The 16,750-nt window shown below is 36.6% G+C and overlaps 2 protein-coding genes across 2 annotated transcripts; both read right to left on the bottom strand.

Moving 5' to 3' along the window:
- Window positions 1-366: 366 nt before the first annotated feature.
- LOC116196333 (scarecrow-like protein 14) lies at window positions 367-3,628 on the bottom strand. Its single transcript, XM_031526002.1, has 3 exons — window positions 3,532-3,628; window positions 1,136-3,459; window positions 367-962 (listed from the first exon to the last, which is right to left on the bottom strand). The coding sequence occupies exon 2, from the start codon at window positions 3,305-3,307 to the stop codon at window positions 1,223-1,225; it is 2,085 nt and encodes a 694-aa protein (XP_031381862.1). The 5' UTR covers window positions 3,308-3,459; window positions 3,532-3,628; the 3' UTR covers window positions 367-962; window positions 1,136-1,222.
- A 6,939-nt stretch (window positions 3,629-10,567) lies between these two features.
- Window positions 10,568-15,587, bottom strand: LOC116196944 (telomere repeat-binding protein 4-like). The gene is made up of 12 exons (XM_031526906.1): window positions 15,569-15,587; window positions 15,357-15,446; window positions 15,164-15,238; window positions 13,955-14,103; window positions 13,202-13,862; window positions 12,945-13,109; window positions 12,756-12,818; window positions 12,584-12,663; window positions 12,242-12,486; window positions 11,841-12,146; window positions 11,343-11,406; window positions 10,568-11,028 (listed from the first exon to the last, which is right to left on the bottom strand). Exons 4-12 carry the CDS (start codon window positions 14,036-14,038, stop codon window positions 10,858-10,860), a joined length of 1,839 nt encoding a protein of 612 aa, XP_031382766.1. The 5' UTR covers window positions 14,039-14,103; window positions 15,164-15,238; window positions 15,357-15,446; window positions 15,569-15,587; the 3' UTR covers window positions 10,568-10,857.
- Between the last annotated feature and the right edge of the window lie 1,163 nt (window positions 15,588-16,750).

Genomic DNA, 16,750 nt, shown 5'->3' with positions numbered 1-16,750 from the left:
ACATGGAGGTATATGACCTTTTTATTCGAGGCAATAATAGATATAATCCGATCACCCTGAGCATCATAAGATCTATCTTTATTTCCTTTCCACATTTAAAAAAAAAAAAAACTTCCGCAAAAATTTAACGGAGCAGACAGGATAAATCGTAAGAGGCCAAATTCGCGCAATCAACCAGAACGCAACATCAGGAAATGTACTAACCAGAGAACCTGATAACAGTATTATATTCATGTGCTTTTGCTTGTTCCTGAATCAAAGAACGTATACAAAGTCAAGGCTGACATAATTCCAATCCTTTTCTTTAATGAGGTTTTACTGATTAAACAAAGGGAAAACATTACCCTATCAAACTGCTCTCGTTGATTAGGATGAGCTGCCCATTTTCTAAGCTTTGAAACTTTGACCTTCCCTCATGCCTTACTGATTAAACAATGGGTATGTACATCAACATATACGCAGTTTCAATGGAATGCTGGGAACTGTTCGACGAAAGACCTCGTAACTTAAAATTGGTCCAACAATCAACTATATCATATGTAATGGTCAGGACAGTGGCTATGCTAATCGGGGTTAAACCGATCTGCTGCTACACCAAGCAATCAACTAAATCTTACGAAATATTCAGCATTATGGCTCTGCTGTTCAGGGTTACATCAGATTGCTGCTATACCAAGTGGGTCCCCATCTTTCTCCACTTGCGAGTGTTCAAACAAAAACTGCATGCTATTTTAAGAGGTATATTCTAATTTCTCCGGTGATTCGTGGTGGTGGAGGAAGGGTTCAGGCACGAAAGGCCAGTTGCCATCATCAGTTCCATTTCAAATGAGCACAATAATCGTTCATGATGTTGCCTTTTCCATTCTATGGCATTACCTGTCCATAATACAGGTTCATGAGCAACTTCCTTGCAGCCTTACTGTATCCGCAGTTATTAATAATAGCCCCATTATCTCCCTGAACTGAACAAAGCAAAATTGACGAGCAGTCAGAACAAACCCGAGTACAATATACTGTTTCCGAAATCTGATTCGCGGCTGAAACTACCATGGAAGCAGTGTAATATGGTGTAATAGAAGACAAAATGCACAAACATTTTAGGCAGGGACAGCGATTGTATTACTGAAATGATTACCTTTCCTCTATCCATCAGCATCCCAAAATGATACTGGACAAAAAGCGGTCAGGTTTCATCCTTGCATCCATAAGGAACTCGCTCTATTCAACAAGCAGGTTTCCAAGTTGAGAGAGCATAAAGGATGCGGCCTTTCCACCCCTGCAGAAGCCACCGCCCATCTTCATTGATCTCAAAGTCCTTATGATAGTAAGACTTCACTCTGTTCTTGGCCATGTCCACAATCTCCTCATCCAATGGAAGCTGACTGAACCCCGCCCTATGTGCCCTCACCTGGCACTGCTTGTAAGTCTCGGGCCTCTCAATCCTCTCTGCTCCCTCACATGCAATCACATTCATTACTTCTCGTCCAAAAATCTTATTCTCGATCAGTATCCTCTCAGGGATATCTCGTGGCACATTTGCTTCGAGCGTGTCAAAGACTGTGGAGTAGTGGAACAGAGCCTCTCGGAATCTCGTGATGAAGAATGGGGCACTGTAGGCCCCATTCACAATCCCCAGGACAAAGACGTTAGGGTTCATCTTCTTGATCAATTCCAGCACTATATCCCTCGGGTTATCCACCATTACCGTATCATCAAGAAGATTCCTCAACCTGAACATGCAGTTCACGACAAGAACCTCGTCAGGCTCAATCCTTAAATCCTCAAGCAGGATAGTTTCCCATCGCTGGGCTATCGCTTTGAACTCAAAAGGAACACCAAAGGTCTTAGCATAATTATCGAGACGCCGACCCGTCTCCTCAACACGGTCAGCTGGCCGGAACCCAGGTTGTGGAAGATCAATGCCTGTGATCCGAAGCTTTGGAGGTCCACCAGGCCGGGAGGAGAGACGCTGTATGAGGCAGGGCCACTGGAACCCATACATGATTCCGAAGTCCACAATATGGAGCTTTGTCGCTTTCTCGGCCATGTTCATGATCGTCTTGTTTGAGAAGAAGTTCGAGATCTTCCGGAACGGGCATATGGTAAGATACAGATGGTAGGCTTTCAGGACATCGGCAGCACTGGGCAGATTGGCCATTAGAGCCTTATATATTTTGGTCCCTGCACCTGCCAAGCGGGCCTCAAGGCCATCTGCGAAGTAGTGGGCCATCCTCTGCATCCCATCCCCGGTCGGGGAAGAGTGCCGCCTAATTTGGCCCAGCAGATCATTCGCACTCCTCCGATCATTCGCTGCTATGGCCTGGGCACAGATGGTCAAGAGGGTCCTCATGTCCACAACATCTCGTTTCCGCCCTTGCTTCTTCCTGCGAGATTTCCCCTCATTCGGTCCTTTAATTTTCCCATCCTGATGCTGAGCACTCTGGAGAGATTCTCGAAGAGCAGCATCTCCTCCTCCACAGCCTAGCAACACCATATCGAACATTTCTGAACTAACCGTTGATTGACTAGATAAAGCCGATTGCTTGTGACTTCTTGATTCTCCATGGTCTGCAGCATCAGGGTGAGGATTCTTCTTTCCCCTCGATCCATTGGAAGAGAAATTATTTGGATTGCTATTCTTATCAGACTGTCCGTTGCTTGTGGAACCAAGAATCAGACTACTATCATCAGGGAGGAACTTACTTGCCTCCTCAAAACCTTTCATGAACTGAGACATCGACTGGCTATCCGTGAAAATCTGGGGTAACTGAAGGGTGCTCATCGGAGAGTCTGCAAATCCATAGGATGACGAGAAGTCGGCCACAGATTGGGATGCGGTGGATGAACTCTCAGGCCCATGTGAATCATTGTTCCGATCCACCGTGTTGCCAATGTTGGCAGTGATACAACTACATGCACTGGTCTCATCGGGGCTCCCAAGGCTTGATTCGACAGACACTGGATGGTGATCCGGAGAAGGCGGGTACTTCTTCCCGATAACCTCATAAAGCGATTTCTCGGCGGCCAGCAGCGCCGCTGATTCCTGGAACATGCACGTCTTCCCCTCTATGTCTTCTTCCATGAGCATCTGGCTAATGTACTTGAGGACCACATCGCTGAAGTCGTAGTCCTCAACGGACTCCCTAGCAGAACCCGCCAGGCCGCGTTCGGGCGGCAAAGAAGGAACCTTTCGGTAACGACTTTGATTCTCATCTATGACTGTGTCCAGGAGGCTAAGCCTGTCCAACAGGTCGTACCCAATTCCTCCATTCATGGAACTGGAAACATCACCCAGCTGTTGATCCATAGAGATGATTTCTCAAAGGCTCTAAGCCCCTTACCCTTACCCTTGCAATTGAAACCCTGACAGAGCAATCTTAATCCCCAAGACTGACTGAAACTTCATGAATCAGTGCTTCACAAGAACAACCCGACAGAGATAACAGAAGCACAGAGCTCCTGCTTATATCATCAAGATTCAGGACCCAGATGGCAATAATCTCCTAAAATTGAATGAAAATCAAAACTTACCTCGTTTGGTTTCAACAAGAGATCTTTCAGCAGCCTCAGGACTAAAAGCACAAACTTTTGAGAACCAACGTATTGTTGGGGATAAAGAGAAAAAAAATAAATATATATATATATATATATATTATAATAGGGTTACTTTTGTTCTACAACATGATATTTTTAAAAATTTTACCATGTAATATATATCGTTATAATTTTACCAAATCGCATGATATTTTTAAATTTTTTTACGGCATAGCACGAGATGCAATTATTTCATTGTATAGCACAAAATTTTCATGGCATAATACGATATTAGTTCTCTGTCAATGACCAACGGAGATCTGACGTGACCGTATATGGCTATGATGAATAAGGGTGGGCCAATAACATTAGCCACGTCAAATCTCTTTTAGGTTATTGACGGAAAACTAATATCGTACTATACCATGAATTTTTTTTGAAATTTTGTGTCATAAGATGAAATTATTGCGTCTCGTGATATGCAATATATATCTACCTATTGAATTGGATTCTACCTAGAAATCGATTTCTGCATTTATTATCACCTTTTGAGTAACAATTTTCTAGACTATATTAGTTTCAAAGAGTTTGGTCTTATATACATTAAATAGTGCATTGTACTATATATACAAAGTATCGATATATGTATTTGATAATTAAAATAATATTGCTTATATCAATAATAGAAACAGATAGATTCCTTTTTGTATTTTTCTTTCAAATTTTAAAATAGTATAAAATTTGTTTACAAAAATTGTTAATTGATGGAGCAAATTGACAATTATAATCATATTAACTATACCCTATGAATGGTTGTGATAGTGAATTTTACTTATATATATATATGTATAGATTATATAATTGGTAAAAATGGACCAGAAGGCGGCCAACGAATAATCAATCAATCAATTGGTCAAAGGGGGTAAATAAAGAAAAAATAAAGAAAATGAGTAAATTGATAAATTGATCCACCAGATATATATATATATATATATATATATATATATATTACATTAAATCTAACCTCAACAAATTTTTTACATCAATTGAATCTTGAAAAATTAATTATACATCAAATCTGATCTCAAAAATTTTTTTACATCAAATTGAACCTTGAAAAATTAAGTGTATATCAAATTGAATATTGAGAGATTAAGTGTACATCAAATTGAACTTTGAGAGATCAAATGTACATCAAATCCTATCTCAATAAATTTTTTATATCAAATTGAACCTTGAAAGATTGAGGCTACGTTTGGTTCACAGGTTTTCACAAGGAACAGAATAACTATTCCGTACGGAATAGGTGTTCCGTCGTTTGATTTAACGGAATGCGGAATAGCTATTCCAACCCGAAAGACTTATTCGGTTTAGATGCGGAATACGGGTACCTCCCTCCTCAATCCGGATTGGCATTTCCGGATCCGGAAATAGAAGAAAAGGACAAAAATACCCTCATCTTATTTCACTAATTACAAACCCATGCCAACCTATATATTCTACTGAAAATCAACATTTCCTTTCGGCAGGCTTACGAAACCTTAGCAGAGCTTTCTCTGTCGAGATTAAGCGGTATCACGTCTTCGATTCCTCCCGATTTCTCTGTCGATTCGTCCGACTCATTGAGGAAAAGGGTTGTGGTGTCGATCTCCACCACTCCACTACCGATAGGAAGTCGGAGGAGAGACGGAAGCTCGTGGACCTCCCTTGAGCTAAAGCAGGTAGGGTTCAAATCTCCTTTAATTCCACCCATTCTGAACTAAGAGTGATTGCTGCTTGTTTAATTTCACTCATTTGAGTGATTGGCGATGTTTGGATTTGCAAGAGAGGACCTCCGAGCAACGGTTGGAGTCTCAGTTTCTGTCTCCACACCTACAGAGAGGACCTCCGACCAACGGCTAGAGTCTTGGTTTCTATCTCCTCACCCATAGAGAGGACTTACGAGCATTTCTGTCCCTCTCCAACTGCGACGATGTGTTCCCTTCACCCTCGGCTTCCAATCGAAAGAGGTATTCTGTCGATTCCCTCCAATGCATGTCTCTGTACGATTTGTGTGATGAATATCAGAGCGATTTTTTTGGGAACTTTCTTGGTTATATGTTGGATGATTGATGGCAAATGGAATTGTTTGAATATGGTTGAGCTGTTGGTGTGTGGTGGATATGTTGAACCTGTACATGCTGTTGGAATTACATGCTGTAAAAGTTAATTCATATAGTCTCACCAATTTGACCATCCTGTTAGAGAAATCAAATCGCCATTCAAAAATTGGCGAAAGTGGCACACAAACACTTTGTATTCTATTGCCAGATTCAAGCTGTAGGCACTGCAGATGATAGCTGTCCATAAGATATAAAACCAAATTTTAGTGACCAAGTAGAGAAATAAAGTGTTCAGAGTGTGAGATGACAACGATGACTGTTTTGCACAATTTAGAAAAAAACATAACAAATATTCAGCAAAATATAAAAAAATTTACCAGTCCTTTCGGCATTTTTTTTTCTTTTACTAATATATGCTTTGTTTTTTCGGTGAATGTAACATGCTACTTATACTACTCAGTTACTTAACCCAAATTCTCTGGACCCTCGATCCCGTGTGATAGGCTTTTTTTTTTTTTTTTTGATAAGTAAAAAAATATTAATCTTAATACATATACCTTGTAATCTAGTTGTGTCTCGATACAGAGGCATATTCTCTGATATAACTTGCTTTATGATTAATTACAAGGAAGCCCATAACTTGTATAAGAATATAAAAAGTTAAATAAAAAGGTAAAAATAATCCTACAAAGACTTGAATATAAAATATTTTAATTTTTAAATAAAAGCGTGTTGACTTCGTTATATCAGAATTCTCTCTTTTTCTTTTCTTTTGGTTTTTAAAATCAGAAGTCTCTTAACTTGCCTTTGGCTGAACTTTCTTCCTACTTTTCAAACCATACAAAAAGGTCAACATCATGCGAGGAAAAGGAAAAGTGGACCAACCCAGGTTTGTTCTATTCTTGCATAAAATATTGTTCTCGATCTCAAGTGTGATAGAGGATGTACCTATAGGTATGGCACTTAGTGTGGCTGCGCAGGTACCATCTGGCACACGACGTTCGTTCGTCACGCGTGCGCGTGTTTGGATTAGAAATCCCATGTGGAATGAAAGACATATTTCGCGAACCTTTTTTACCGTTGGAATCGGTCCAATTGGATTGTTGCATACGAAAGGGACTGATATCATCCAAAAACAAATAATATTGATATGGATTGATAAGTGGATGAGGATGGAGCGTTCGGCCGCAATGGCTAAGCATCAATCCGAGGACGTACTAATTAATTTATGCTTATAAAAGAAGGAAATTAGTTGCTATTATCATAGAAAGGAATAGATAGATGATAGTATTTGGTAATTAGAAAAAAGAATATTGGTGTATTATATATATATATATATAATTATTAATTTTTTAAAAAAGAAAAGCTAGGGCCTAAAAAAGAATAATTGGGTTACCCAAAAAAGAGAAAAAAGAAAATAATGCCCGTCCTTAATAAACTTGCCAAATTATGAATTTAGACATGAAAGTCTCAACCATGCTTTCCCCAACTCAATATAGATCAAGACAAAGCATCCTCTTAATTTTTTCTGATCCTTTTTAAATGATCATGATTCTCAATCACGGTGAAAAAATAATAAAATTACTACAATTAATTATTTGTACAAATATTGACAATTAGATAGTCTTGAGATAACTGGATCAAATTTAAAAATTACAAAGGATTCTTAAATAACGAAGCATCTCCATTCCAAAATGTCCATCATATCCAAATAAAATGACGGGACAAGTTACATGCAATGCTGGAGATAGGCACATCGCAGGTCCCACGTGCGCCCGCCGCCCTCGCTTCGTGTGTTGTATATTTCACAAGCAACTAGCTTCAGAAGCTAATGTCTCACATAATTCTAATGCCAGCATAATAGATTATCCAGAAGAGATCGCTTGCTACTATAAACCACGGAAGTTTCACTTATTATGAACCTAATTTAATTTGCCATTTTCAATGGGTGTGTGAACGAATCCATTGACGTGGAGAGATTGCCTCGTCGCAGAGACAATTATGTATGTGTCTTTGGTCCAACAGGACAAATCTGTCATGTCGTTTTCTATTGGGCTTGGCTCGCACTATATATCCGGGTATTTCATTTCATATATATAGTTAACAACATCCTAACAGAGGTAAATAGTAAATTTCTTACTAATTCATATATTAATGTACTATATAGAAATTAAAAGATAATTGTTAATATTATAATCAATAACAATATATAAATATAAATAATAATATATAAAGAAAAGCATATTTACAATTTTCGATCTCTTATGTCATTTTCATTCATAGATAAATATATTCATTATTAAGAAAACAAAGAATCATTTATAATTATATAAATTTAAAATCAATTTAAAAATTCTAAGAATTATAACTAAACTTATAAGAACTCAATTAAGTAATTTTTTTATTCAAGTGATTGGGTCATTTTATCTTAGAGTAATAAAGTTTATAAAAATTAATATATGAAATATCAGTTACTACAAAGAACAAGCAAATAATGAAATTTACAAATTTTGATAGGCTCTAAGACTAAGAGTATTATTCTTTCATTGAATAAAACTATTGATTTGATCTAAAACTAATCAATTTTTAATAAATTTTCCTAGAAATTAACTTGATAATTTCAATGACATATATATTACATGAATTCCTTACTTAAGAATTATATATATATGTATATTTAATATATATTCTTCTATCACAAGCCTAAATTCACCACATTAAAGTTTATATAATATAAAAAGCAAAATTTTACATCTTGATATAAATTATAAGCTTATTAAAATTATCATTTTCATATCTAAATTTTTATAATAAAATTGCTTAACAAAATGTGGGCAACGAACAGGGCCAATAAACTAGTATATATATCAAGTTATATCCCATGCAAAAAATAGGGTTAGAAAAGTAAATGTTAATATTATATAAGGTCACAAATGTAAAAGTCTAAATAAGATTTATGGTTAAAATATGATTTATAGGAAAAATAAGTAAAATTCTTGCATAAAATGCATTAAATAATAAAATGGTTAAAAACTATTTTTTTGATTATTTTTACTCGTTATTAGCAAAGAAGTATTGTATATTTATTTATAATATGGATTTATAAAAAGTTCTATAATTTTTGTACCAATTCAATTTTTTGTGCTACCGAAATACCATGCATTTCTTATATCTAATTAATATTTAGAGTTAAAAAGTAATACAGCTATATTTAATATATTTGCTGCAAATCTATATTATACATATAGTAAAAGAGAATTGGTACATCTATTACGCATTAAATATTTCAGTGCAACTAATTAATCAATTTTAATTTTATTTTCAAGAAAAATGCTTCAAATAAAAGATCTTATAACTTTTCTACCATGATAATAATTAAAAGAAAAATTAGATAAATTTGCAAATAAGCATGCTGTTATATTATAATTGCAGCAATTAAGTATATGTATATATAATATACTAATGATGAAGTATTGTGCAGTTTATTTAATATTTTGATTTTTATGATTTAAAAATTTAAAAATATTTTCATATTTTTATACAACATGAAAATCACTAATATGAGATTTATAAAAATATACAGTTTACTTATGAAAACATATTTGATGCAAATTGAAAATACAAATATTCATAAAAGAAATCACTTGATAAAATAATTAATTATATTTTTCTAACGGTTGTATATTTCATTCATTATTTGAGTTTCCAAAATATGATTTTATCATAATATAAAATCTTTAAATTAGAATTTGTTAATTTTGATAATATTTTGACGCAAATTTGAGCAAAATAAACACCATCAGACACCCGTGCATCAGACAAGAAAGGTTAGTATGCATAAGTAAAGGAGAAGTGGTGCATTTAATGATGTGAATTAATAGAGACGATGAAATGGATAAACATATATAATATATAACTAATTATGCAATTTCAAAAATATATAATAAATAATTATTGTACTTAGAAGTTATATAGATATTATAATTATAATGGAAATAGAATAAAATATCAGAATTAGTATTGGTGATCTAAAGAATAATAATAATAATTTTAAAAGTTTATAACTTATATGAATTTTTTTTATCCAAATACAACACTTTACTGAATAAAAATTCAAAAGTTTGTGAATCAACTTACTTAAAAAATTACTACCATCTAATGAGACAAAAATTACAAAAATCAAAAAACATTTTATTGGGATTGAAGTATTAGACATTTTTATAATTATTTTCAAAGACTTTTTTTGTTTTTTACAAATAAAAGTCAATAGGATAATGAAAAAAAATAAAAATATGAAAGATCAAAATGATTAAGTTAAAATATTACTTTAAAATATTGGTAGATTTAGTATTTAAAAATAAAACTCGTGCATCACAAGGGCCATTCAACTAGTATATATAAATCAAGTTAATTGAAACTATTTATGAATTTTTACTTTTATCGATTGACATTTTAACAAACTAGCTACTTTATCATAAATTTGGATTGATTATTACGTAATCTCCACTTCTGTCATATTTTTTGTCATTTTGATTACTGAAACATTCAAACTAATTCAAAGCTCCGGGTTCTAAAATGAAGGGTCCATGCCAAATAAGAGTTATCAATTGCGGTGATCCGAGAAGTTTGACTCAATAATGATGAAATGAAACGAGAAAAGTAAAAAGAAGAAACAAACATATCCTAAGTTGATTTGGACGGGAAATATGTGTCCTAAATGATTGTCAAAGGAACCATTAATAATCAAAGCCGCCACGCTTTCCACGATTATCATATGATGTTTGACCTCCAGAGAAATTTTTTTAAATGTTCGTACTTTGCAGCAATGAGGTGAGAATTCTAACATCTGCAGGATGTGCGGTTGAGTGTCAGCTTCAGCGGCCCTGGCGGCGGCTGGGATGCACGAAGATCATCAGAAGAGAGAAGGAACATAAACAAAGAAATCAAATGGAAGTTCTTAATTCCCTTTGTTAAATCCATAATGTACATTACAGAAATCGCATCAGTCAGAGGATCATCAGAGATAGATTCGGCTGCCAAGATGACTTATTCGACAGGGTCATTTACAGATTGCCAGCAGCCTCTCCTTCTTTGGGTGAAGCCGGGCAAAGAATCGTGTCAGGTTCAAGAATTTTACAAGAAATCGAACAATTTGTACAAGTTTTTTCTCTTTTGAGAATGAACAGCAGAACCTCTTTCCTCTATTTTCCAGCTCTTTACATCATGCGCTCTCGATCTTGAGAAGTTGGCTCTTCCCGCCCTGTTTGGGTTGGCACTGGGACCAGTAAGCGTGGGCAGAGAGGACCCTATCTAGGAGCCCTTGAGGGACAGGCTCTCCCCGTCTCTGCTGAGGCGAGATGCTTGCAGTGTGGACTAGTGTCTTCCATTTATCCTGTAATGAACACCAGAAAGATAGAAAATCGATATGAGATTCTCTCTCTTCTTCAGATTGTTTTGGGGAGAACTGTTTTCCATCCGAGGAAAACTTTCTATTGAAAGAACTCCACATTGAAACATCAGAAAGAATTCCCTTTACTCAGATGAGTGTTTCACACATGCGAACTTCGTTTTTAACTATGGTTTTTCCAAAAATTAGATGTATGGGAATGCTGAGATGTAATCAGAAGCAGAAACAAACACGTAAAAAATGAAAATCTTGTAACTGAAACATGCTTGTTTTAAAGGAAAAAGACAGAGACGAGTTACCTTCAAATCCACATAAGTTCGGTACCCTGCATTCTCGAACGCATACAATTTGACATCACGCCACCTATGGAATAAATAACATCCTTGAATAAGAAACCTTTGCACATCGAAAGAAATCTTACTGTAAATTTTCAGTCAATACAGCTTTCTTCCTTTGGTCGACTGAGGAAAACTTTCTGCATGATAACAAATGATAAAGCCCATTTGGTTCTGTCGAAGATGGGAAAGTTTCCAGCTTTCTAATACGTTTTTCCTTGTCTAATAATGAGGAAAGCAAAGAGCAAACGCATCTCAGTCGCACTTTACATGATTACTGGTTGTAGAACATCTTGCGAAGCACAACCAAATGCACCTCTTCCTTAGTTTCTTTTTTTTTCCAAGAAAATGGAAGCGGAAAACCAGAAAACTTTTTCCAAGTGTTCCGAAACCAAAGGCATCGATGAAAAGGAAGTTTTAGAGAATAATTTCCAAAAAGGAATTAAAGAACATTACGTATACCTCCCAGTTCCTAGTTCCTCAACTGCCTGAACCAATGCCTCAACCTCAGAAACAGAGAATGGTCTCCTGATACGGCGCTGTGCCATGTCAGTGCACCTGCCTTTCTGTTTCAGCGGCACAGCAGACAGTGCTCTGGGGCTAACCGGCAGGACTGGGACAAGGGCTTGGCTCTCTGGTACAGTTTTCTCGATTAGAACGTCGGAAATCACGGAGTTGCTCTCTGCATTGTTTCCGAGATTCATCAAAGGAGGCGGGTCAAGTAAGGCATTGGAAATGACGGGATCTACATCCGAACCGCCAGGAGACCTGTAAGATAGTTTTAGAGTAAGGTTTTGCAGGTCTTAAGAAGGTAGAGAGATGACCTCGCGAGGCTTGATGACTGAGAAGAAACTAATAAGTACCGAGTCAGGAGTAGTGGGCCATCATGAGGTGACAGAAGAGGAGGGTCTTCTTTTGGGGCTGCAATTTGCGGGACCTGCATAGAATTGGGCTCCAATGTGAAGCCCAGAGTATCAATATTGTCTTTACAGGAGATACCGCTCTGCACTAGGGTCCTGCTGTCATCCCGAATTTTCTTTCCTTCAAGAACGACCCCAACCCGTAACCCACCTCCGAGAATAGCAGTTACTGCCTCCATAACAGTCCTCTGATAAGGATAAACAACAAACTGAAGAGATCAATATAAAAAGCAATATATCTAGGCACTTCATGAATAATCATTCTGTCAAAAAGAAGGCAAGTACCTTAAGTGAACCGACAGTGGCTGTCTGTGGGACCTCAATGAGGAGCTCAGGTATCTTGAAGGATTTGATGCTGAACTTAACTGATTACATAAATATAAGAAGAATGCGATCATCTTAAAGAAAGATGTGATAATCATTGGAATTGAAGCGAGCCATAAAACAATCTGATTACCATGAGAATCCTCTGCATGAAAGGAATTTTGACGAGCTAAAATCGAAGCTGACACCCCATTTGCTGCACGAAGAAAAACAGTGTCAAATGAACCTCCATTACTCAAAACCAACAACTCACCATAAAATTACAGAAGGTCGACTGAGAAAAGAGAGAATTCATAGAAGCCGTTCTTGCCATCATTAATACCTTTCCGAGGTGAATTTGCCATACTTTCACTGCTGTAGAATCCATCAGAAGTTACGACAGACCCTCTATCAAATAACTTCCTCCTCTTATAGAGCAAGTCCCGATGACTCCTTTCATGGTTGAAGCACACTTTTCTCTTTCGGTAAAAGGGCTGTCTTCCCCCATCTAAATACCAGTAGCAGTAGCAAATGGTACCTTTAATCGTTCCATTTCTTGTATGGCAAAGCAATAGAAAGCTTAAGCTGAAATCAACTTACAGATTTTAGCAGGCTCTTGGTCCCTACACTTTGGAGAGGCTTTCCAGTGCTTGAAGGTCAGCAGCTTCCTTATTCTACGGTCTCCAACGCTCTGAGGATGCCTAAACGTCTTAAATTTTTTGCTAAGTCTACTGTAATTGGGGAAGTTTCCGTCATCATCTCTACAACCTAATTTAGTGTCAAGTCTGGTTTTACTGTCCAAAGACATCGGTGCAAGAGAATTCAGTCGACATTGCTCTGATTTCTTTGTACTCTGTCTGTTACACAAGTGCCCCTTCTTCTCCATCTGCTCAACATCTTTCAACTCTCTCCTATGATTATAATCCCAAGGCTGTCCATTACTCTTGCTTTTGCATGTTATTGGCTTCACATCATCTCTTCCTCTGATATCACCCATTTTGAAAGCCTGTTCAGATATGCATGCACTCTCCTTACCGCTTATTGGGACAAAAGGCTCAGCTTTTAACAGCTTATCTTCATCCTGACTTTCACGTTTAACAACACCTTTACCTATGGCGAGGTTATTGTTATTGTCCTCAGATGCATTGCTAGAAGCAGAAGAACTTTCACTCTCTTGCAATAACTTTCCAGCCAAAGAGGCGAGCAGTTCGATAGCACAAATTTGATTAGCATCTATTATCTTCTCCCGCGGGCCCCTCCTCTGAAATGACCAATTACATAGAGTTCCTGCATTAGCAGGACATATAAAAGGGCAGACATTGAATGTTAACATAAATCATGTAAGAGACATACTCGAGCTGATCTCCGAGCACGAGGTATGACTGGGAACTGAAAACCAGCCGTTCCTCTGTTATGGACGCTCTTCTTCAACACCATAGCTCAGGTACACATGACAATCAGATGAGGGTTCCTTGAACAGAAAGGAGCGAATTTTGCATCCCCTGTTGAAAGAAACATTAAAGAAAGACATTAGTCTTCAAGATGACGTAACCTAACAGACTAATTTCTTTATGCAAATAATGTGAAAGCCTGTTAGTTCTTATTTGGAAGGCGGAGAAAAATATAACGCATTGCCAAAAGCAGAAATTAGTTTTTTCCGAATGGACCAAATTTGAAAATCAGTTGAAGTCCAACCTATCAGATTGATCATGCACGGAAAGACCACAAATGGAAAATTCAAGACCCATCACAGAGCATGATCTAAGATAATTGAAGCAATCAAAGCACATCGGGTTTGCAATGATCTAAGATCATTGAATACTGGACTAAAAGCAAAGTCCCAAACTCACTTGCAAATCGGGTTTGCGAAACAGCACATTCTAATTGGAACTTATAAGAGGGATCAGACCCAGGAATTCACTCTCCATGGGCAGTCAAAATAATTAAACAGGACGATATATATAAAACTCGTCGCAAACTTACGAGATGGGTTACCCAGAAATGAAATCAAGGCTCCCCTTTTACTTCTCCATCGTGTAAGAACATGAAATACAAATACATTTGATCTCATTAGCCAGATCAACATCCATGATCGCAGTGATCAAAAACAGTGATTGTCACACAGAATTTTACAGTAGAATACAGACGAAAAGGGCCAAAAACGGTGGAGAGATCATCATCTGATCGAGGAAATTTGAAGCATTTTGGGTTTCTAGGATCAAGAAACGAACTAAACTAAAACCCATAAACCTCAAGAATTTTATCCCAGAAAAGAAAATCCACTGCCTCAACAAACTTTCTGAGCTTAGGAATTGACCGTTAAAATCGAATTCCCAGAGACAAAACCGATCCTACCGATCAAAGATCAGATCTTTGATTAGGCGAAGAACTCTAAAAAGCAGAATCCAGCTGCAAAACCCATTTCCTCAAATTTCAACACGATACCATCAGAATTATGAATTCCGATCGAAATCCGCAGATGGGCAAGCTCAAGATCAATCAATATTTCCAAGATTAGACAAAAAAGAGCAGATCAACCAAAAGGGACAGACCCAAACTCACCTCCTGAACGACAACCTTGTTGGGTTGTTGGAGCTTGGAACTCTTCAAATTTGTCAGCAAGGAACGGTCTTTCGTCTGGAGTTGCGCAAATCCCAGAGATTTGAGGAGAGGGTACAAGAGAATCAATCAATCAAAATGCAGAAACAACACCAACCCATCCATCAAGAGATCCATAAAATAAAAGGAAAGGAACCTTTGATGATTGTCTTATGAATGCTCTCCCGTGTCCTTGAGCCTATTCTATTTCACGATCAATGGACAGGACAAGATCCCCTTGGTTTCTCTGTACAAAAACCACCCAAAAATCTGTGCTTAAACCCACCAAATATGTATATATACATACATACACATATACATACAGATGAGGAGAGAGAGAGAGAGAGAAAGGGGTGAGGATATATTGACCACAAAACTAAGACCAGCCAGTAAAATTGGTCTCGTGATGTCATGGGCCATGCGGGAGAGGGGAGAAGGAGTTGAAGGGGAAGCGAAAAGTAAAGAGAGGAGAAGACAGGTAAAAACCATAACCAACCACTAAACCCTCCTTGGACCAGTTCCTCGGCCATGGAAGGGAAGCGAGCCACCAGGGGATTGGGTTCCTGCCACGTGGAGCCATTTCCGTACGGAACAAGTCTTGTCAGATTTCTCTTGTTCCTTTTTGGGAATAAGGGGGCAGGGCGGGAGCTAAGGAATCGAGAGGAGAAATTGTTGGGTTGGAGGTGAGGGAGGGTCGCGCCACTGCAATTCTTTCATTTCAAGTTGGATTATGATCCAATTTATTTTGATTTTATATAATAATTATAAATTTTGATAAATATATGTATACGTAAAAATATAAATATGTATGTATATATAGGTGTGAAAAAAAATTTATTATTACAAAATTGATTATAAAAATTATTAAGAAAAAGTACGAGTAAAAATTGTTATTAAATGGATAAAAAATATTATGAGTGAAAATTGTTATTAAATGAATAAAAAGACAACATAGTAATCATTACGGTGTTGAATTTTGAAAAGAATAGAGTTTAGTTGAGAAGAGTAAATTTTTTTATTTAAAACCAAACAAAGATCTTCAATATACTTAGATGGTGTTTGATAAATTAAGTGTTTAAAAATTAGGTATTTAATTAGTTAAAGAAAGAAATGTATGGGAAGAAGAAATGAATGGTACGGATAAGGAAATATTTTTGAGAGAAAAATAAAAAATCACTTATTTTATTAAATCAAAAAATTTCTTACTCATAGTGATTTTTTATTAAATGATTGACTTGGATAGAGTAAAGTTTTTTTATTTTAAAACCAAATAAAGTCTGAACTCGGGTTATTGATTAGTATGTGGATATAGTTCTCCTAACTTTCTCTCCATCGATAACTATATTTAAAAAAAAAATTGCACCACATCATATAACAGTTATGGAATTTTACAACCAAGTATGAATCCAGGATTTTGATAAAAGGGAGTGATTTTCGGGGCGAATAAGAACATTTTCTTTTTTTGAGTTACGCACTCTAAAGCTCCCATCCATCCCTAATTGCGAGCATTATTAATTTATTTATTACTTTTAACAAAACTAGCTAGACTTC

This window comes from Punica granatum, chromosome 2 (assembly GCF_007655135.1).
Source record: "Punica granatum isolate Tunisia-2019 chromosome 2, ASM765513v2, whole genome shotgun sequence".
Taxonomy (NCBI): Eukaryota; Viridiplantae; Streptophyta; class Magnoliopsida; order Myrtales; family Lythraceae; genus Punica; species Punica granatum.
This window is presented reverse-complemented; position numbering and strand designations above follow the sequence as displayed.

Coding starts and splice junctions, on each gene's coding strand:
- LOC116196333 (XM_031526002.1), bottom strand. CDS start 3,307: ATGGATCAACAGCTGGGTGATGTTTCCAGTTCCATGAATGGAGGAATT.
- LOC116196944 (XM_031526906.1), bottom strand. CDS start 14,038: ATGGTGTTGAAGAAGAGCGTCCATAACAGAGGAACGGCTGGTTTTCAG. Junction 11,407..11,840: donor GAGGAACTAGGAACTGGGAG/GTATACGTAATG, acceptor TTTATTCCATAG/GTGGCGTGATGTCAAATTGT. Junction 11,029..11,342: donor GAACTTATGTGGATTTGAAG/GTAACTCGTCTC, acceptor TGTTCATTACAG/GATAAATGGAAGACACTAGT.